Source organism: Chaetodon auriga, chromosome 11 (assembly GCF_051107435.1).
Source record: "Chaetodon auriga isolate fChaAug3 chromosome 11, fChaAug3.hap1, whole genome shotgun sequence".
Lineage (NCBI taxonomy): Eukaryota > Metazoa > Chordata > Actinopteri > Chaetodontiformes > Chaetodontidae > Chaetodon > Chaetodon auriga.
The window spans coordinates 14,193,187-14,215,188 of NC_135084.1; the positions used below are offsets into that span (position 1 = coordinate 14,193,187).

The 22,002-nt window shown below is 45.6% G+C and overlaps 1 protein-coding gene across 4 annotated transcripts in view; it reads left to right on the plus strand.

Moving 5' to 3' along the window:
* Window positions 1–22,002, plus strand: part of slit1a (slit homolog 1a (Drosophila)) — a 90,130-nt gene that overhangs the window by 5,372 nt on the left and 62,756 nt on the right. For all 4 annotated transcript variants that reach the window (XM_076742822.1, XM_076742824.1, XM_076742823.1 and 1 more), the window contains exons 2-4: window positions 5,805–5,876; window positions 8,300–8,371; window positions 9,869–9,940. In XM_076742822.1, coding sequence (XP_076598937.1) covers window positions 5,805–5,876; window positions 8,300–8,371; window positions 9,869–9,940 — 216 coding nt within the window. The remainder of the gene's footprint in view (window positions 1–5,804; window positions 5,877–8,299; window positions 8,372–9,868; window positions 9,941–22,002) is intronic.

The window sequence follows — 22,002 nt, forward strand, 5'->3', positions numbered from 1 at the left end:
TGCTCAGTGGGGAAGAGAGAAACGAACATAGAACCATTCTTTATTCTTGGGGATCAACAGACAGATTCAAGCACACATGCAGCATCCATCAAATTACCAGTCCTCAGCGCACATCTGTCAGGCAAACGTCTTCTCTGTCTTCTGTGTTGAATAACTGAAACATAATAGATGTGGCATAGCAGATGTTTTCTCCACATGATACACTTTACAGTCAAAGTACACATTCATACAGCCTAAATGCCTTCATGCAGGACTCAAAGCCACAACAGAACCTCAGCGTCTGTCACTGAACAAACTACAGATACAGTGTAAACCATGAAAGACCCTTCAGTCTCTGCTCCTACTACAGCCCTGTGTGTGTTCTTTTTCCAGCCTGTGGCAGTAACACACATTGGAACAGATGTTTAATTGATTCACTTCGGCCTGAGAGAGTGTCATAAGTTATCTATGTTTGATCAGAAAGTGGCTGTGTGCTACTTTCCTCCCTTGTCTTTTCCCTGGCTTCTTTTTCCCATCTTCCAGTCTGTCTTGCTATCTGTCTGCTTTTTGCTTACAGCAACATCTGCTACATAGAGAGAAAAAAACTCTTGAGTCTCCTTGTCAAGGTTGTTGTGTGAAGGCCAGGTGAAAAACGCACAAGACAGATGCCTGGGTTTTGGTCCCTGACTTTTATCTGTAGCCTTTTTCAAATGAGACGAGGCTCTGCAAGATGCAGGAGACCCTGCACGGGTCAAGGTTCTGAGACAGGGGTGTGTGTGTGTGTGTGTGTGTGTGTGTGTGTGTGTGTGTGTGTGTCTGTCTGTCTGTCTGTCTGTCTGTCTGTGTAATGCATGTGTAGGATCTGCTTAATGTTTACCTTTCCTATCAGTAATCTTGCTCCTGAGGCCTGACTGTGCAGAATGAAAACTGTAAATAGCCCTTGAGGAGCCCAGGAGCTGGGAAAACACTCTCAGACGTCTATGCACACACACGCACGCTTGGACGCTCGCTGACGCACACATGCACTAAAAATGTACAGTTGAGGGCCTTAACTGCTCGTCTGAAAGCCGCATTTCAATGGGAGGGAATGTTTTGTTCAAGCTGAGCAGAAATCTGACCTCTTAGTGTGGATAGAAGTGTTCCAGTTGGGTTTAAGAGTGTGTTATTTTGGTCATGGTGGTCTGCTTTCTCTCTCTCTCTTTCTCTTTCTTTCTTTCACTTCCTGAGTCTCTCTGTTTTTGAGCAGGAGGTTGTGAGCCCGGATGGTACCGCCTGGTTCCGTAGCCCGTCGGACCAGCTAGTATGTAGGTCACTTTTTCTCCTCATAGTCTACCAGGTCTCATCTCTCCACTGATGTTGCCCAGACAGCCCGTCAGCTCTTCACAGCTCCCCGGCTACTCGCAACACTCCGCCACACCGCTCCACACCGTCGCTTTTAGGCAGCTAACAACACTGTCAGAGCAGCTCTGTCTTTTTTCTGTCTCTCAGTGACTCTACCCCCCCCCCCCCCCCCCCCCCACCTTCTCTCCTCCTGCGTGTTTCACGGCTGTCACTTCCATATGTTGTAAAGTCTGGGGGAGGAGGAAGGCTTCACTCTTCCACAGCTTCTCAACCTGTTCAGTTCATTCATTAGGGAGAGCGCTTGCTGGTCTGGTCAAATAGCATTATCAGTGTGTGATTGTGGTTAATGAGCATACACGCTTGGGCTTTACGGGGCCTCAGGCTTCTGATCATCAGATTGTTTCCACAGTGAGGAGTTTGGACCGCTCCGTGCCACTGATCCTCAATCAGCTGGCCTCTGTATTCCCTGCCAGGCGAAAGCTGTTCAGGACAAATGGTCCTGTGGCGCTCACAGCAGTGATACAGAATGACTGCTCTGCAAAAAATAAACACCTTAATAAGTCATTTACGTCTAATTTCGAAGGGGAAGGGGGTAAGAGAGTTAGATAGTTAGGTAGTTTAATTTAGGGAGTTAGTTTTACTCCCATTTTTTGGCCTCATGTAGAGTTCAGGAGGAATGAACTTTGACCTGCGAAACAGTAAAACTGCCCAATATCCAGTTTGACCCCTAGATGAAGGATTGTCATGGTGCTGCTTCAGTTTGTCCTCGCTCAAAAAAATGCGCTGCAGTATGGGAGGGACTGCACTGGCCAGGAGTGTTGAGATAGGTCTGGAGTGTGAAGGGAATTACATGTACCATAGAAGGTGTGCTCATTTCATCTTGTGAAATGTGTTTGTTAGCCTGCCAGCCACATTTGCAAAGCTTGCAACCCTGTCCACATTGTGTCTTGATCCAACTACTTTTTGGCCACAGCCTCAAAGCTTTGCATCGGCAGATGTTTTATGGCTACGAGCATTAAACCGAAGCTTGGTACTAACAGTGACCCACGTTTCGTTTTAGGAGTCCTGTCTAACCCTAGTAATGTTACTCCAACCCCAAAGTCCAAAGTGTGGCAGCAATTTAACTGATCATTCAAAGGTTAGAATGAAAGTTAAAACAGAGTGGTCTGCCTTGTTATGCCTTTATCATTTCGACTTGGTAGCCCTCTTCATATTCATTTGAGTTTTGCTGTGGCCCCCTCCTTCCCCACAGGTGCTTTTTGTGTACATGACAGTAGGTTGCTTGTGTGCATTCCTTGTTACAGTATATTTATATGGTCTCTGTGTGTGTGTTTAAGAAACAGAGCACATGTGGATATTTGTATCTGCGTGAGTGTATCTGTATGCAGGCCTTAGTGAGCCAGCGTGTTTGCTTATCCTCCCTGTAGTCTTTGGGTTTCATTTCGTGTAATGTTGCTCAATTCAAACCAGGTCCCCCTCAGCAGAGGCACCCCAGCAGCTGGCAGAAATAAACATAATGAGTTTTTCAGTGTTGTAGCAGTGCTCTGAGCCCCTTTGAATTATAGAGATGTGGAGCGGTGGAGCATAGCTGCCGCGTGTCCACTCGAGGGAGAGTGAACCAGGAAGTACTCCCAGACATCAATCAATTTCGGACGGAAGATGAAGGGGGATTAGATAGTGATGTCATAAATCCACTCGCTCTGCAGGAAGTGTGTCAGCACTGGGAATCCTTACAGAGTTTCCAGAGGATGGAATGGATTTGACTGACGCAGTTGGGGGTGGAAATCCTTCGCTGTAGGAACTGGGAATGATACCTAATAATTTTCTGCCTCTAAAGTAATACTGCAGTATAGTAATGTGAAAACCCATCAGTACTACAAAACATCTGTCTATGAAAGGAGTGAATGTGCCTTTGCTGCAGTGCCAAAAGCCATTGCTTTGCTTCCTTTGATTGTAAAACAAAGAAAATAGCAGTGACTGATATTGTAGCTAATAAACAGCAGATTTTTCTTTGAGGCTTTGACACCATATATTTCTTTAGCATGAAGTGGCCTCAACAGAGACCAGCACCGCAGACTCCAGACTTTATGCATGTCTAGAGTTCATATTCTCTCACCTTTCTGTATGTAGGTTCACCTAGATTTGTTCATCCATGCAGAACTTAGCACCAAAGTTCACTGACGTGTACATCTGTGTGTGCGCGCATGCACGTGCAAAAATGACTTCCCAATCTAAAGCTGATGTGAATCCCAGCTACTTTCCAGCCAGAGCAACAGAGCCTCCTTACAGATGGGAGTAAGTTTGGCAAGTTTCCCCAGAGACAGAATACTCCCTTGGGTCAGCAGACATCATCAGATGGGTCAAACACCAGGAGCTGTAGCATTATATGTGGGCCATATGCTTTTATCATGAAGCCTGATGTGCACTTTATTAGGAACATTTCCCCTTTCATGCAAAATGAATGCCAGGGACAGTGAATTTCCCTAATGTGCCATTTACATCTCAGCATTAACTGCAGAAGAGCATGTCAGCATGCACAAGTCATCAACACTTGTAGCAGATGAGCTGCAGAGGAAACGTTATTACCTGGGCAATTTTCAAAGGCCTGATTATCACCTGGGCAATCTCAAGGACATGAAAATACTGCATGGTTTCTGTTGCAAAATGCCAATGATAAAGGTCAGAATATGTCATAAACAGTGTGGATCCTGAGTAGTTAAAGCATCATAGGCTGCTGGTGGCATTTGAGCATTGCCTAAATGTCACAGCTTCTGAACAGGTGCATGGCCAATATGGCTTTGGGTGGGTGCTTCCAGTAGGATAATGCAACATCGTCTGAAGAAGTTTCCAGGAACCGTAAATTTAGTTCAGTCACCAGAACTATCAAAACACTTTGTTGCATAACGCCTTTGATTAGGCAACAAGCAGAAACAATGGCATGTCTCTTATTACAGGATAAAGCAAGATCTCATTGCTGGGGGAGAAACGTGTGGTTTTACTCGTTTATGTGTGACTCGTTTTTCCACATATTCCCCCTTCCACCCCTCACTTTCACCATCTCTCTCCCCTTTCTCCTCTTCTATTTTTCATCTTTTAATGTTCTCCGGGTCTCATCTGCAGTGACCACCCTGAAGATAAGACATTGAGAATCCAGAAGTGTGTGTGGGTGTATGTGTGTGCCTATCTGCGTAAGCACCTGTAATGAGCACCACATGTGTGTGTGAGTGTGTGAGTGTGTGAGTGTGTGTGTGTATGTGTGTGTGTATCGGAGCCCAGGCTAATGAAGCCCAGTCCATTATTTATTTCCCGTGGCCCTGTCGCTTGGCCCGCCGATGCACCTGTGTACACACACGCGCACACACACACACACACACACACCATCTGTCTATAATGACCGTTCTCTTTCGCACTGCATAGCGCTACAGTCCCTGGAGTGGTCATTAGACGAGAGAAAAAGAGAGTGACTGAGGGAGAGAGACCAGCGCTTTCGGCGTAGATTTGGAGCCAGTTTTTTGGTTGTGCTTTGGGGGGGGGGGGGTTGGTGGGTCAGGGTAGGGTGGGCTCATAAAGTGCAGTAGCACAGAGAAACGTTTGCATGCTTTTATGCCTGCTTTCTTTTCCCTCTGCCAAGAGAATACAATCTGCTACTGAGGTTAAATATGAATCTTTCTCAGTCTCTTGCTGCAACAAACGACAATACAAACCTTTCTTATATCAGCAAAGATAACTGAATGCACCAAAACACTGGTGGTGCCACAAGTTTAACATGCTACATTCATCAAATGCACAACACTCTGGAAAGTATTGTTGTCAGCCATGAGAGGATAGTTGATTTGTAAGAAACCAACAGTAAATTCGAAACCTCTCTTTTTCAACTATTTTGTCTCTGCCTTTTGCAGCGATGGCCAGCTCTCAGCAGGGAGGCTGCTCCCATTATATCCACAGCACTTAGCTTTCTGGCCTTGTGGCCCTACCCAAATCCTCTCCACTGGCTCCTGCTAATCCGCACCAACAGTAGAAGGACAGGGCAGACAGAGAGAGAGGGGGGTTGTGGGTGTTGGTGGCAGAGGGCTGGAATAGAAAGACAAACAGGCAGCTCAAATGTGGCTTCCATTTTAATAGGACCTCTTAATATCTCCCAGTGGAATTAGAACAAAGTGTGAACTTCCCTTTAACACAACCTTTCTGATTCTACCAATCAATACATGTTACATTTCACATCACGTCTGAAGCAATTTGCCTTTCATAAAAATGCCAGCAATTTGAGACATTCTCAGCATATATTACACCAGAAGTATGCTTTAGTAAACAGCTTGAGGCAATGTGTGTGTGCACTGTGTGTGGTTGTGTGTGTTGCAAAGCTTCAGGTATCAGGCAGAGATGCCTCCATGTTCCTGCCCGCTCCTTTAGTCATAAGGCTTAACAGGTTCAGAGGGAGAATAAAGGTGAATTATTCATATATGTTTGCGTGTCTCTCTTCGCAGGGAGCTGAATGGGAATAACCTCACACGCATCACCAAGAGTGACTTTGCTGGACTAAAGTACATCCGAGTTCTGTAAGTACCTGCCTTCATGTTCATGTGTGACGATGAGGTGTCTGTATGTTTATCTGTGGTGCATGTCAGTGTTTGAGTTTATCTATTCGTGCATACCTGAGCTGTATCTAACCTTGCAGCTCACAAGTTGTACGGTCTCCCTGCTGAAATTAGCATAAACCCAGTGAAGTGGAGATGCTTCTGTCAAGAGTCCTACTCCAGAGTACATTAAGCTACTGAGCGACTGCAGCAAGTGAAGTAATGGACTTCTCTCTCACTGTATTCTGTCTGTTGTAGTAGCACTTATTGTCCCTTAGACGCACACACGCTCACTTGCCCTCTGTTCCCACACATCAACATGTAATGTGTACACAAATGCCACTCCTAAATAGGCTCTCAACACAGTTAACACATTCAGGTGAAGTCATTGACTCCCTCTGTGTTGAAATTAAACAGCACTTGTGACTTCAGGTATTAAAGTAGTTGTAAAAGTGTCTACATGTGTGCATGTGTGCGCACACAGTTGTGAGCAGTGCCATAGGTGTTAAAACACTGCCAGAGGGGAAGCCGTGTAGACCTGAACATGTTTTAGATGTAACACGAGCTGCGCATAATTCCTGCTACCCAGCGAAGCCGGACTATTTTCAAGCCTCATCATTACTCGCCCATCCCCCTGTCTTCCCCGTATTTTCTGAGCTTCAGCCTGCTTGTGCCTACTGCCCCTTGTCCTCTCCCATCTTCCTATGCATGCCTCCTTTTCTGCGCCACCTTCTACCCCCACATGGAGGTTAAATGCCTTCATGTCATCAGCTTGTCACTAGCAAGTAAGAAGGAAACAACTCCTTGCAGGGGTACTAAAGACAGAACTTCCCATAGCTTTAAAGCCTCTGATTCCTTCACAGCCACCACTGTGCTGCAAAAACACACACACACACACACACACACACACACACACACACACACACACACACACACTGTGCGCTTTCTGAAATGTCAGTCAACCATATATACATGATGCATGATTAACATGGTGTAGGTACATGGCATGTCTGTGTGCAACCAGAAAAAAGTCTGTCACTGTGCACTGGGGGGTGACCTCTGTGGCGCGACAACATTAAGACTAACAGAGGGTTGACCTCTGATCCTGCTGACCCCTGGGCAACCCTCAGAAGGAGCCAAACAGGAACAGAAGTTTATCTTTACAGTCAGCTGCCATCTATCCTGTCAGTCTAAAATCAACACAGCTGATTTACCTCCCCTTCGTCTGGCAGCAGTGGGTGCTTGGCTGGTCTAAATCAGCAGTGTGTGTGTGTGTGTGTGTGTGTGTGTGTGTGTGTGTGTGTGTGCGAGGGAGGAAATGCAGAACAATAGAGGAAAGAAAGAGATCAGAAAAACTGAAGGCTGCTTGCCCTCAGACTGTCTATGTGTAAAAAAAAAAAAAAAAAGAAAAGTTTTTCTCAATTCAAAAGTACTCATCACGATTTTTTTGCACTTCCATCTAAATTCATGAGAAAGAGATCGGAGGTGAATTGCACTTTTCTCTCTATGTTTATGGAGTGCGAACAGTGATTAGCATTTATATTCGATGGAGAGGAAGCCCAGACTGCTGAGTTGCAGCGCAGCGTAGCCTCACAGGAGACATGAGAGGTTGCCTTCAACACAGAACAGTTGTATACGTAATGAAGGAAAGCTCTTGTTGCTTCTGAAGCTGCTGGACGCTTTTCTCTCCTTCCTGGCCTTGTGTTATTGTAACACTTCCAAAACCATCCAAGACTCTTTTTTCGTGCGTTAGCTTTGGCAATGTAGGTGAGGAAAGGGTGTGTTCCAGCTTGTGTGCGTGTACTGTATGTTTGTGTGCATCCCTGTTTGTGTTTATATGACTAATAGCCTTGATGTACTGCCTGCAACTCTGATACTGTCCAACTATGCTATCCAACAGGCACACACACACACACACACACACACACACACACACACACACACACACACACACACACACACACACGCAGCCTACTTTCCCTTGATTGTGCCAATTGTAAAAACCTTGGAGCCCACCTCAGTTTCCCCTCTTACACTTTCTGACCCCATGCCTACCTTTCGTCTAGCCTCCACCCAGCCGCTACACCCAGTGGACCACACCAGAGCCCGGACCCACACTTTCTGAGCCACCTTAGATACTTTCCTGGCTGCTACTCCTGCTTCTTTTGCCAAGATTCCACACTGTGCCCCCAGTCCACACCGCTGCCCTGTGTGTGTGAGAGAGAGGTGTTGAATATAGTGCACCCAGCTTAAATATACATGCTGCAAGAGGTCTCGCCACCCAAACCCCAAAGCCCCCCTATACTTTGTTAAAACCTGAGTGGCCGTCTACAGTCTCGTTAAAAAGTCAAAGCCACACTGTATCACATAGTTTTTAAGGCTCTCTTTCTGTCCTCTTTCTGCAGGCAGCTGATGGAGAATCAGATTACTGTGATCGAGCGTGGGGCTTTTGATGACATGAAGGAGCTGGAGAGACTGTGAGTACCACCCAGGGTTGTCTGTAGATAGGCTGACCAGAAATAACACATTTTTATGCCTTTTCTAAACTTGAACTTCAAATGAAAATGCCGCCCTTCTTCTGATCTCCTTTCAATACTTGTATTAGTGTAATGAGACTAACAGGAGGAACAGACCATAAATGGTGTATCAAGTGTGAGGCACTTCCCTGTCATTCCATTGTGGTCAGATGGCGCTGAGAGGGTACAGCGTGGGTTGGGAGTATTTTTTATTAGCTTTGCCTGACAGGATTGCCCTCAGTGGGATATGTGGGCTTAAGAGGCCTCCCCCACCGCAGGCCCTAGCTCATCTGGACAGCACCAGGACTCCTCGACAGCTTGTAAACCGGCTGGGAAAACACACAGACAAACACAGTCAACCACACCTCGACCAGCTCATTAGCAAATCAATAGAGCTACCCACATGGAAACCTGCACAGCAGATGACTTTATGGACACATGCCGTCATGCTCACATAGTGGTTAACTTTTAAAAGACTTTCCCCTGATCTGAAACCCACATTAACAATTTACATTACCAAACTCGGGGCCATGCACAGCTTCCCTCCCCCTCCACATTCAACTGATCCCAAACATTGGGTAGACATATCCATGTGCCAGACCAATGTGGAAATTAAGCGGCTCGTTTCTATAATGTTTAAAAGCCACTAACCCACCAGCAGGTACAGTTCAGTGTGAACGCAGCGGCAGCAGACCATTAATGCCCATTGCGTACTAAATCTCCACCTCGGCTGGCCAAGCACTCTTCTCAGTGTGTACAGTGAGTGGCACAGATCCAAACATCTGTCTGACTGCGTCTGAAGGAATGGCAGCGGCCTGCCTTTCAGATTTGCAGCCTCTCTCTGCCACAGCCGCTGCTTTCACTCCCATGTGCCTCCAATGGGCCATTCAGGGAGAAGAGAGTTGTGGTTTCCAACAGATTAGCAACAGTCTGTTCCTCATTGACTTAATTGTCGTATTTGCATAAAGCCTGCCAGTCTTGGACGTTAGTTGTTTGACATGGAGTCTGTTGCCAACCACCATTCCTGTCAGTGCTTCCTTGGGCTAGAATAGGCTCATCCAATTCTCTTAATTTTATTTAGAAACATCTTGTTTTGATAGTTCAGCCCTGATAAAATCTGTCCATGTTCAGATAACTGGTGGATGTATTTCACTTGTTTAAAATGTTGCTATTCCGTTACTCTGGGAAAGCCAGCAGGGCACTGAATTCTGCTAGGCGCAGCGTTGTAATTTAACTGTGCAGAGATAATTTACGGCGCTGTCTCTGACTAGAAGTTTAATTCCCCTGAACTTTCAGTTGGATATTTATGTGACATTCAGAGCACACTGAAACACAATAGCCTGTGGCTAAGCCGATTCTACAGCAGCTAGCAGAAATTATTCACAGCCTACACAAGGGCGCACATGCATAGACACACACACAAACTCACTGGTTGATCATATGTTTTCCCTACCGCAGGCGGCTGAACCGTAATCAACTGCAGCAGCTTCCTGAGTTGCTGTTTCAGAAGAACCCTGCCCTGTCTCGACTGTAAGTACATTCACTTTTTTATTTCAATCGAGCACACGCTGAATTCTTCTTCTCAGTCAGCGCACACACACCATCTCTCTTCGTCTCTTCTTTATAAAGCGAGTCACCAATACTGCTCAGAGGTGTATGCGCTACAACAATATACTGCAATATACAAAGCATGGTTTCAATAAGTCTGCTGAATGTTGGCTCTGGTTTGGTTTGGTTTGGTTTGGTTTGGTTTAAACACAATTAAAGGACAATTAAGCTTCAACTGCACTTGCTGGAATGCCATCAAGTCTCTTTAAAATTCTGACTTATTAGGTGAAGTGTGTGAAGTGTGCCCTGTAATTTCCACTGTATTTACTGTCTGTAACTGAATGAGTGGAAATCTGAGTTCTTTGCACATCATTGGGCCTTCAAGCCAAGTCATCTGCAGTTTCTGTGTGCGAGTCTGTCTGAGAGAGAAGCCACTGGTGACACTGGGACTTGAAATAAAGTACACGCTAGACTTTGAACTCTGTTCAAGGTGAGAGGATGTCTGTGTTACTAAATGAGGTTATTTTATGTCACAGGAGAAGTCCCCAAAGCCCTCTCTGCCATAGGACTCATTTAGCTCCATCATATGAATGAAATGTGTCATCGCTGTTTTCATTCAGTTTCCACTTGTTAAGGCCAATCCCATACTGTCACACACCCACACAGCCTTACACTCCTGTGCCCCATGCAATGAGACAATCCCCCAGTAATGCTAAACTTTTATTCCCATCTGCAACGAGGCTCAGTGTTTTTTCTTTCTTTCCTAAGAATAATCAGTGTCCCTGTTGCTGATCATTCCAGCTTCCACTATTCCAGTTCAGCCTACCTGGAGCATCTGGGAATAATGAAACAGTGGGACATGGAAAAATCATTTCCCTCCCTTCAACCCACATAGTGGTACTACTAACCCATGGTCCCGGGCCTCAGCCCTCCATCTGTTTATCTTGCGTTTGATGTTTAACACCATCTTGAATCTATCTGTCACTTCCTCGCAACTATCTCCTCATGTCACCTATCGTTATGCCATAACCAACCTGTAGGGCTGTAGGGCAGAGCCTCATCCTTTGGGGCAAGGCTGGCCTGCTTGTGGCTTGGTAACACTGAGCAGCACTGAGTTGTCTGTCTAGCTGGAACAGACACAGAGCAGACCGAGGCCTTCCAGACCAGCGGATGGCCTTGAACAAGCGTGATTAGTCCATCTGGAGCAGCGGGCTCTGCCAACAGCCAGAGGATTGTGCTAACACAGCTCCCCTGTTTCATCCAATCTAACTTCACGCTCATTATTCTAAACCTAGCGCTGGCTTTTCTGCCACGTTCTGGAGAATGAGACTTTGTTTAACATCGCTTAATCGATTTGCTCTGTGTCTGTGTATACACTCATTTGTTCTTTATCCTTGGCTGGATAAAAGAGGACTGTAATGGACCTTGAAGCTTTTCAGGTGTGGAAGTGCCTTACATTCTTCAGCAGTTAAAACAAATGTATAATCCAGGGCCATGGAATCGAAAATAACGCAATCTCTATGGCGCCTGTGTTTGATTGACAGTTGCGACTTTATGAAAGACTTCTAGCGCTTGTTAAAAATTAGGTCTAGTAGCGTGGGATCAGGAACAGCAGTAGAAGACAAAAGTTTTTCCTAATGTGTTTCTTAACTCCTGAGCGGTGTGTCTGAGCCACACCGTGGGTTCTGGTTCCAGTCTGATGCGGTTAGGTTACAGCCTTGTCTCGCTCCCGCCAGCAGCTTTTAATGGACTTAAAAGGTTCTCAGCTCCCAGGGGAAGACTTTCGCTGCTATTTCGTGTGTGTGTGGGTGTGTGTGTGTGTGTGTGTACGTGTGTGTGTGTGTCTGAGGATGACAGAGAGAGAAACAGACACAGAGTCTATGGTTGCATCTTCTGTATTTGTGTGACAGTCTTTGCACTTGCTCAAAGTGCTCATCTGGGCTTGTTAGGGTCTGCCTTCATGATCCCAACAAGAAAGGTTAATGTGAGAGCCCGCTGCCCTCAGGTGGAGCACTAACCCAGATGGTTTCTTGGACGCAGGATTTACTGCCCCCTTCCACTTATTCTGTACTTTTTACACTCTTCCTCTCTGTCTATCTTACACTCCTCTCCTCATCTTTCTTTTTGCTCATTCTGGAGTAAGCGTTTGAGGAAAAGCTTGTCGAACAAAGTGGCTATTTGTCTTAGGCATCCTGCTGAGAGGACAAACAGAAAGGAGGACGTAGGGGATAGAGGAGGGAGGACTAGCAGAGGAGATTGTCGCTCTCATTAAACTTTTGAGGAAAAGCGAGCTGGGTTAATAAAAGGCTGTCGGTTAAATGAGCAGGCGACTGTTGATTTGTGGGGAGTTTTTACACACTTGACTCCCATGCAGTCATTAAGCTAACGGGGTAATGAGTTTTCACTGCGGAGGGAAAATGGAGAATTAATGCAAGCGCTCTTGCTAGAACACTGATTTTGAAAAATGGCAAATCTTCTCTGGAATCTTGCAAGATGAGAATAAATTCTGATTTACAAATAATTACATTTTAACTTTGTAAAATTCTGCAAAAGCTTGAACCTTAGCTTGTTGAAAATGCAACAGTATGTCTCCTTTTGTGTTCGCCACAAGGGAACTGAGATAGTGCACGTATACAGTGTGTTACTGAGCCACATGTTCTGCTCTCTGTTTCGAGAGCCTACCTCTTTATCTACGCCCCCACTCCCCTGTCTCTTCCCATGCCTGAGCGATACCAGAGACACTGATGCATGAGGTGCAGAGTAGAGATAATTGGAATTGATTAGAGATGATTAGAGATAGTTAGAGTTAGTTAAAGCTGCCTGTGATGGATGGCACTGACGAGAAGGCATGGGAACAGCAGCACTGAGGTGAGAGGCGCTGCGCAGAACATCAGTGAACAATAACAGTGAAAATAGAGTTGCATTCATCACTGTTAACGACCTGTTGCCCCTAGCCCACCACCCCTGACTTCTCCTCATCCCACTTCCACTGCACTTTAGATCTGTAATCTACTCATCCATGTCTGTAATTAGTGTCTTTTCGCAGTGGGAGAGCAGGAGGAAGGAAGGACCGCGGGATGGAGGAAAAAAGAGGAATAGGTGAGCGCAGTTGGAGGAGTGGAGAGCAGTTAGCCTGATAGCTGGCCCCGGGGAATAGCATCTGGTTTGGGCTCAGGATGGGGGGTTGTGGGAGGAGGAGGCGAAGGGGTATTTTGCGGTTTTTGATTACCGTGTTGGTTGTTGCTCCCACAAACAAATGCCGGCAACAACACAGGCTTGTTTGAAGGGGTGTTGCTTTCATTAATGGCTAACGTGCAGTGTTACGTGGTGGGGTGAGGGGACGGTTAGGAGAGGTTTTCCCTTGTGTATCTCCCCGGGAGGTACGGAGGAGGAGGAGGAGGGAAGGGTGTGGTTGTACCTGCACTACAGAGGAGAAGAGGAAACCCTGGCAAAGGATGGCAGAGGGGATGTGCCCCATCCTACTTTTAGATCTTTAATTTTCGTGTTAATGCTTGACGACGGGTATCCTGATATACACAAACCCTAAACACACGCGCTGAAATACTGGCTGCGTGACACACATGCATATGCACGCACACACACACACACACACACACGAGAGGGGGAAAAAAGAGGGAAAATGTAAATAACACTAATTAGACAGAAACACACACAGAATAACACTATAATTACATCTCTGTGTGCTAATGTGTGGATGGCAGGGGCTCACGAGGGATTACATTCTTTATATGGCTTTGACTGTAGATAAAAGAGCGGCATCAGCTATGTGTTGATGCGGAGCTGCCTGTTCTGTGTTTGTGTTGGAGGGATGCTGTGTTTTCTGTTTGTTGATCGCTTGATGCTCAGGGAACGGTAGCACAGTGTGAGAAGAAAGAATTGTTTGGGGGAAGGAGATCTAGAATAAATAATGTGCACTATCATTAAACCTATAAATCATCTCTCTGTCACAGTGTTCCCCCTTGTTTGTGACTCTTTAGGTATACAGTATTCCCCCCTTTTCATTTGCTGCAGACTGATTGGCCTGTAAACTCGCTCTGGTGTTCCAAGACCTTTCGTGCCACAAAGCAAGCAAATTAACTCTTTCAACTTTTGACTTTTTGTGTATGACTGGCTGAAAGACTGGAGTGAATGTGTGCTTTTTTCCATCCTCATGACTGTTTTTAAGTGTTTGTGTAATACTGCACTATGTGTGTGTGTGTGTGTGTCTGTCTGTGCACGCCTGTGTGTCTGGCAGCCCGTTAATGGTCCAAGCTGGTCCTGTCGTTTCCTTCTCTTTGTCTCTGCCTATGAATGACCTGCTTCGACGTGCTAGGTCTCTCTCTCTCTCCCTCAGAGGACCGTTTGGGCCCCCACTTGGCAGCAGTCCCCATGGCAACCCGTCTTCATCAGGAGGTCTGTGTACCATCGATGGCAGACATCCTGATTTCTTGACTGGTTTGTCTGACACTAAGTAAACAGTGACAGCAAAGACATTAGTGAGTCAAGTTAACTTTAGACACAGTGAAAGCAAAATACCTGCATGCATCAGAGAATCTGGCTTCTTAAAGGGTCAGTCCACCCAAAAATTAGGACTGGTTTTACTTTCTACCAGTGGTATCTACCCATACAGATTTTGGTTTAATTAATACTGATTTTTTTCTTTTACATGTCAGTGTCTGAGATTTGTGGTGCACAGCCTAAAAACTTTAACAGCAACACCTCTTTTCTTTGGCAGAGATGAGAATTATTCACATTCATGTTATCCAGAGTAACGGGGATGTTTTTTTTTTTTTCTTTTTTGCAGTTGCTGGATTTCTAAAATATAATTTTGCAACGCTGTGAGCACTACCAATAATAATAAATTCTCAGAGACATACAGATATATCAAACCTGAATAAATAAAACCAAAACTATTTGCATGACCACAGAGGCAAGTTATGTTTTTTTTCCCTAATTTTGGTGAACTCACTCACTGAGTCCTGACTCTAGATGCATGGCTACAGTTTAGAGTAAGAGTATGACATACCTGACCTGGCGGCCAACCAAAAAAATACCAGGCAGGCCTTAACTCCTTGCCCCTGCCCCTCTTCCTGCCCCTGTCCTTGTCAGCTGGTAAAAGTGGCTTTTATGGCTTGTCGCTGTTTTCTTTACGAGTCGGACCGTGTGTGAGAGAGAAATGCAGACCAAACCATGTGAGGAGAGCGGAAGCCAAAAGGGGGTAATTTAAAAACCACTCCGCCATCTGAAATATTCACAACCACAGCACAAGGGGAGCGAGAGAGAAAGAATGAGAGGAGGGAAAGAAAAAAAGACAGAAGAAGAAAGTAAAAGAAGAGAGAGTGAGACAGCCAGAGGAGCAAGAGGAGCAAAGCTGTGGCGAAAGCAGGAGAGAAACAGTGGTGTTTATATTTACTAACGATTCTGTGTCCTTCCTCATGAATAATTGAACAGATGGATTGAGGCTTGTTAAATATTCACACTAAAGCGCTGGGACATCAGTGCTGTTTTGCGTGTGTGTGTGTGTGTGTCCAGCGTCTGGTACACACTGCTCCACATACTCGCGCATACAAACTCTTGATGCTCTAAATATTCTTACAAGCAAACATGCATGCACACACACACAGGTTCTTCTGCGATGACCATCCCAATCATACACATGTGCGCGTTTGTGTGGCCATGTATTACTCATGTTGTGGGGACAAAAACCTGTTCACACAGTCACATTGTGGGGACTCACCTTACTTGTGGGGACAAAATACAGGTCTCCACAATTTAAACCATTAGTGGTTAGAGTTAGGGTAAGTCTCCAGGAAATCAATGTAAGTCTATGTAATGTCCCCACAAGTGATGAAAACATTGTGTGTGTGTGTGTGTGTGTGTGTGTGTGTGTGTGTGTGTGTGTGTGTGTGTGTATGTATGAATGTACATCCTCACATTGGGGACTGGCCTGGTCATTATGAATTGATACGGCATGAATAAGACATCACAGTGTGGTCTAGATCCGTCATGAGTATACACACACAGGGATTTCACTCGCGGAGCTGCTGAAGGAGGCCTCCTCCTCCTCCTCCTCCTCCTCTCTCTGCCGCTGCCGACAGTTTGCCTCTGTGACGGCTGGCCTTGCCTGGTCCAGATTGGAACTGACACACAGGAGTAAAGGCTGCCCTCATCTCCTCGCACACACACGCACAAACACACACACACGTACACTCACTCCTTGGAATCTCCGAGCAGGGACTTGTGGAATGCTGCACTTCCAGCCAGGAATAACAATCCATATAGTGCTTGTATGGGTTGTCCTGCTTGTGTGTGTATGAACACATGCTTCGTGGACGTGTGTGTGCATAATGGCTCTGTCCATTTAAGCAGCATGATGGAGCATGAATGTAGCTATCAGGATGAAAAATCCAGCTCATTCATCACAGGCCTAATAGAGTGCAATCTCCCTGCGATAGGTGTTTCCCTCACTCAGCGCATCTGTCCATCTCGTTATGGCTCGATTCAAGATCTGGGGTTTCAATCAGCGCTATCTGCTCTGGATCATCATGTGGAAGTGTCGTGTGTGAGGATCTTAGCAGGAAGATTACAGTGTCCGTGTGTAATCTCTAGTTATGAGCTGTTAGGGTCTGGACTTGACGCTCTGGAGCTCAGTGTTGGAAGTAACCCAAGCAGACCCAAACACAGCCTCTCCTCCCTTTGGGCAGGGAGAGGAGAGGAGAGGGAGAGGGAGAGGGAGAGGGGGATCGAAACCCTTCCCAACATCCTCTGAAACAGGAAGAAGCATGAAACTACCCACACATGCGCATGTGTTGCCCAGCACACATGCCCAGCAAACCCACACGCGTACAGTAAATGATTGTTCCAGCCCTACCCTGTGGCCTCGGGCTCTGTCTCTGATTCCGAGATTTAAAAAGAGCAAACAAACAAACTGCAGGGCAAATTATGCCTCCACACACACATGCAATCACACAAATGCCATTGCACACATACTTTGCCCACTCCTGCTGATTTGCTGCTGTAGCAACCAATGCTCTGCGGGGTTCTAGCTCAGGCTGTTTACCTTTTCCGAGCGAGAAGAGGGCACACGCAGAAAGAAAGCGTTGGGAGGTGAAACGGTTCAAAACGAGACTCAAATTTTCTGAACGAGATTCGGTCCAATTGCTTGGGAAAAGTGTGGTGTAATGGATGGAAAGAGATTTTTGGATTTTTAGTTGTGTGTGTATATGTAATTATAGGCTTTAAGACGCATCCCTTTATCCTCTGGAAGGAGAGTCTTTGGTTGAACTCCTTCCTCTTCCCTGTGGCTATATTTCTGTGTGTGTGCGTCTGTGTGTGTGTGTGTGTGTGTGTGTGTGTGTGTGTGTGTGTGTGTGTGTGTGTGTGTGTGAACTCTGGGTTCTGTCTCCGCTCTGTCTGTGGTGAGCAGGTCCATTCTTAGGGCTTTTATACTTAGCACACCTCCATGCCTTTTGTTCTTGAGACTACACAGGCTGCAGAGCTGCTGCCACATCGCAGCAGCCGAGCTTGAAAACCCGATGAGTGAGTGTGTCTCGGCACAAAGACGATGCCCCGTGCACGTCAGGCTTAATGAGGTTAAGATGCAGGCTAATGGTGAAAGAAGCAAACTTGTGGCAACAGGTCTGCTGGTTTGAATCCCAGCTGAGAAAATCTCGGTTGGCTAAGCAAATGAGGCAACTTTTGTCTTTCTGCAACTGCTGTTTAGGTGCCCTTCACCACACCACCTCCTTCCTACAGCCTCAGATAGAGCTGCTAATTGGCAGTTGTAGACTGTGGTTGTGCTGGGAAGCTGTCATGTGTTATATTTCACTGTGTGAGATATGAGATGCATTGTAGTTATGACAAAATCAAGGCAACATTCAGATATATGTAATCCCTCTAATATTAAAGATGGAATTACATTTGGCATTTTAATAAACCTTGGTTGCTTGTGAAATTACTGTTGGCATTTATACAGAGTACTCTGGATATGTTTGGCATTTGATTTTGTGTGTGTGCCACAGAAGCCACAGTGAATTGAACACAGTTCCTACCCAGTCTCTTCGTAGCTTTTAGGAGTGACTCTACTTTAAATGGATATCTTGCAGAATGGCAGCTACCTCCTGCCTTGAATACACTTTGAATTTTTTTCTCTTTTGGGGCTAAATTTTCTCCTCTCCCATGATGATACTTGTATGTACCATAATCTGTTGTTTTCACAAGTGCTATTACACAACAAAAGGTGACTTAAGCAAACCTTTATCCCATCAAACAGGGCCAAACATTCATTTATAAGATTTTCTCAAAGTTTTTGTCAATAATTCTGCTGATATGAGATCTCTGCAAAAATATGATCCAATTCTAAATCAGTCATCCACAGTGCACCAAATTTAAAGTAGAACGTGCTTCACGGGTCTCCATTAATAATTCATACGTAAACAATAAACAACAAAATCAGTCCGTTTTCCCTTGTTTACTTGGTGACATGTTTCTAATGACTTTTTGATTGACTTTCAAACAAACAACAGTTACTCTGAGTCATGTAAACACTTAATCGACTTGTGTACCCATATCTGGGTATTCACAGTAATGAGTTGTGTGTGTGTGTGTGTGTGTGTGTACACAGTGTGACTGGTGGAAAAAGACAAACAGGCAGAGCCCCACTTTTAAATAAAGTTTAAATATGCAGCTATTTCAACTCTTGTCAGTGTTGACTGCAACCAGAACCTTCTATCCTGAGCCTCTGTGCTCTGCACGCTCCCCTCAGCCATCCTACTTTCTCAGTAAACAAAAGACACTTGTCTGCTTAGGTAAGTGGACTGCCCACATTCCAGTAAAAATACATATTGAGCCTTGCAGGGCCGGAGAGCATAGCAAAGAGGAAAAACTGAATTCCAGTACAAATGTCTATCTGTTTCCAATACTGGCTCCCTCTCACAATGCTCTCCTGCTGGTATCACAGCACGAAGCAGTGATCTCATTAGCCCCAGAGTGTATGTGTACGCTGACTGTGGAGATATTTTTTGATGGGAAACAGTGTGTTGTTCTGTGCAGGGGGTGTCTTTCCTTCTCAGCTTTGCACAGAATCGCTGGGGGATGGAATCGATTCTCCTTTCCTGCTGTTTCAACTAGGACTACACACACACACACACACCTGCCCCACCCAAACAAAGCTTCCAGAAATGAGTGTTACATCTGAGATGCAGCCTGAGCTATGTGTGTGTTTACCTGTTGTGTATTGTAACCGGAGCGGGGCCTGCAGTCCCACCAATCTGACACCTCAGAAGGACCGAAATGGAGGAGAGAAGCACTGAGTATCGATTGAGAGGGAGGGAGTCACAGAGGGATGGAAGGCACAGTTGGAAAGCAGAGAGGATGAAAGGGAGGAGAGCCGTGAAAGAGGAATGAAGGCGGGGCAGGAGAGGAATATAAAACATATTTTATTCATTATTTATGCAGCTTGGAAAGTTGATTTTTTTTTTCCTCTCATGAACTTTAAATTGTTTTTTCAGACAGTTTTGAAATCCCTCCCTCCTATATTCATTGTAGCAATTCAATCAAGTAAATAGACAGAGAAGGAGAGGAGTGGAAAGAGGGTAAAACGAGTTAGAGGGCAATAGAAGGACCTGAAAGTGACAGACAGTGCCTGCGAAGCAATAAATAGTGTGGGGATAGAGTAAGTGGGGTTGGCAGATAAAGAGAAAGAAAGAAAAAGAGGCTGGGAGAAGAAAGATTGGCCTCATCTGCAGACTTTGAAAGGATTCTCATCTCCTCTCATCTCTGTGGCCGTGCTGGGAGACAGAGAGGGAGAGGGAGCCACGGGCACCTGCAATGGAGCATTAGCCAAAAGCCCCATTATCACTTCAAAGCTGGACTCTGCTGGAGGAGGCCTGAGTGACACTGGGGCCCTATGGAGGATGAAACACTGCACACAGATAGGAGCAGAAAGCCTCCTCCCTCTGTCAGCTTTCCCCCGTTTTCCCTCTATCATCCCCCCTGCCCCTTTTACTGTACCTCACTTCCTCTCTGTCATCTACCTTGTCCTACCCTCCTTATCGCTTCCCTTTCCTCCCCCTCTGTTACTTCCTCCCTGCGTCTTATCTCTGGCTTTAACACCTGGCTGCCTGGATGGTGAGCCCTATATGAGATCTCTTTCTCCTTTCCTCTTCCCTCCTGGCTGAATTTCTCCATCCTCTCTGGCTTATAAAAGGCCCGATGAGCCCCAGGCTGTGGTAATGAGCTTGCAGGCTCTTTCATGTGGAGATCAAGCTGATGGCTGGAGGGGGTGTCGTTGGTGCTGGTGTTAGTGGAGTGGATATTACCAGCATTGGATTGTGGCTTGTAGAATAGAAGGGTGGTGGGTCAACCCTGGCCCAGGCCAGACCTGGAGATGCAGACAGTTCCCATGAAGTCAAGAGTGTCCCAGCCAGCCCTGGAGACACACAATACTGTCAAAGAACAGGGCAAATCATTATAGCCTGTGTAAGTTATAGCATTCCTCTGTCCAATACATTATCCCAGAGACCTTTCACGATATTTACAGGCCACAGAAGGTCAGATACTTTAAGCAGGACAACGACATAGGCCAGAAATCAATGGCAGACACAGAAACTCATACAACATTCTCTATTACTATTCTCCGCTCGCTCTCTTGAGTGTGTCAACACTTCATAAAATTGCCATCTGAATGAGTCCATGGACAAAGAAAGAGCGACAGAGGAATTATTTGAACAAAATCTGATGTGCTTTGATTTGACTTTGGCCTGAAAGAGCGTCACCACTTCCTTTCCCCCGTTAAATCCTCCAAAACCAATCTTTGCATATGTGTGTATGTGTCTATTAATCCATAACGCATAGCCGCACACTATTATTGCTTCCTCCCCCTGACGCCTTCATTAGCTCCACAGACAGTGTTTTCCTCTGACTTGTGGATTAGGTCCCTTTCTGGCCACAGCATAGTACTGCTGCTATGTTCATGTCTGCTGGGGTTGCATCTAATGGCTTTTTTCATTAATATTATTGTTATTTAATATTTAGTCTGCTACATGTCAGAAAATAGTGAGAAATGCCAATCACAATGAGCGATGTCTTCAAACAGCTTCTTATGTCTGACCAACGGCTCCAAACCCAAAGATTTTCCATTTACGATGGTATAAAATGGAGAAAAGTAGCTAATTCTTGCACTTATTAGTGTTAATTTGTGCAAAAGAAAGAAAGGTACAGTCTGTGTTTGTGTGTGTGTGTGTGTGTGTGTGTGTGTGTGTGTGTGTGTGTGTGTGTGCAGTATGCACTGGGAGCAGGGAGGATATGCCCAGGTTCCACTTCATAAAGCTGCTGTAAAAGAGAGGAGGCCATTCATGGCTAACAAAGAGTTTTCACATGAACAAGCTAACAGACCGGTGCCCAACAGCCCTCCACACTTCCTCAACACTCATTTTACCCATTTTATATCCTCTTTCCTCTCCTCCCCCTCGCTCAACTCTTTCTTGTAGGTTAATTGGTAAAACATCTTTGATATTTGGTTTGTGTTAGCGCGCCGGAGTGTCAATTTTAGGATCAGTGGAGACTTCTTGCAGGAGTTGCTTTTTCTGCCAGAAACTTTGGCAGGAGATAATGGCAGAAGCCTAATCAAAGATGGATATGTGATAAATACCTCAGTGAAATCATTACAGCATGAGCCAGTTGTCTGGGCGGGTTTGACTTTTCACTCATTCCTTTGTCTTTTTATAGTATGGCTCCTAATAGTTTCTATGGAGACTGAATTGGCAAAGTGTTGTTGTGCTGCGTTTGGCCCCTCGGCAATCTCACCCTCATTCACCTTCCTACCTGTGTTTCTGGATATAGAAAGTTGAAAGATGGTGATACATCTGTGTTAACACCCTCGCTCCTCCAAGGGCAGAGAGATGGAGAACTGATAAAAAGTTTCTTTCACAGTACGAGTAAAGTCAGAGCTTCAGGATGTCTCTGTCAACGATCGAATTAGTTAAAAGTTTCCTCGGGTGATTGAATGTGGAAGTTGTCATAATGCTGTCAGTCCTGAGTTAGTC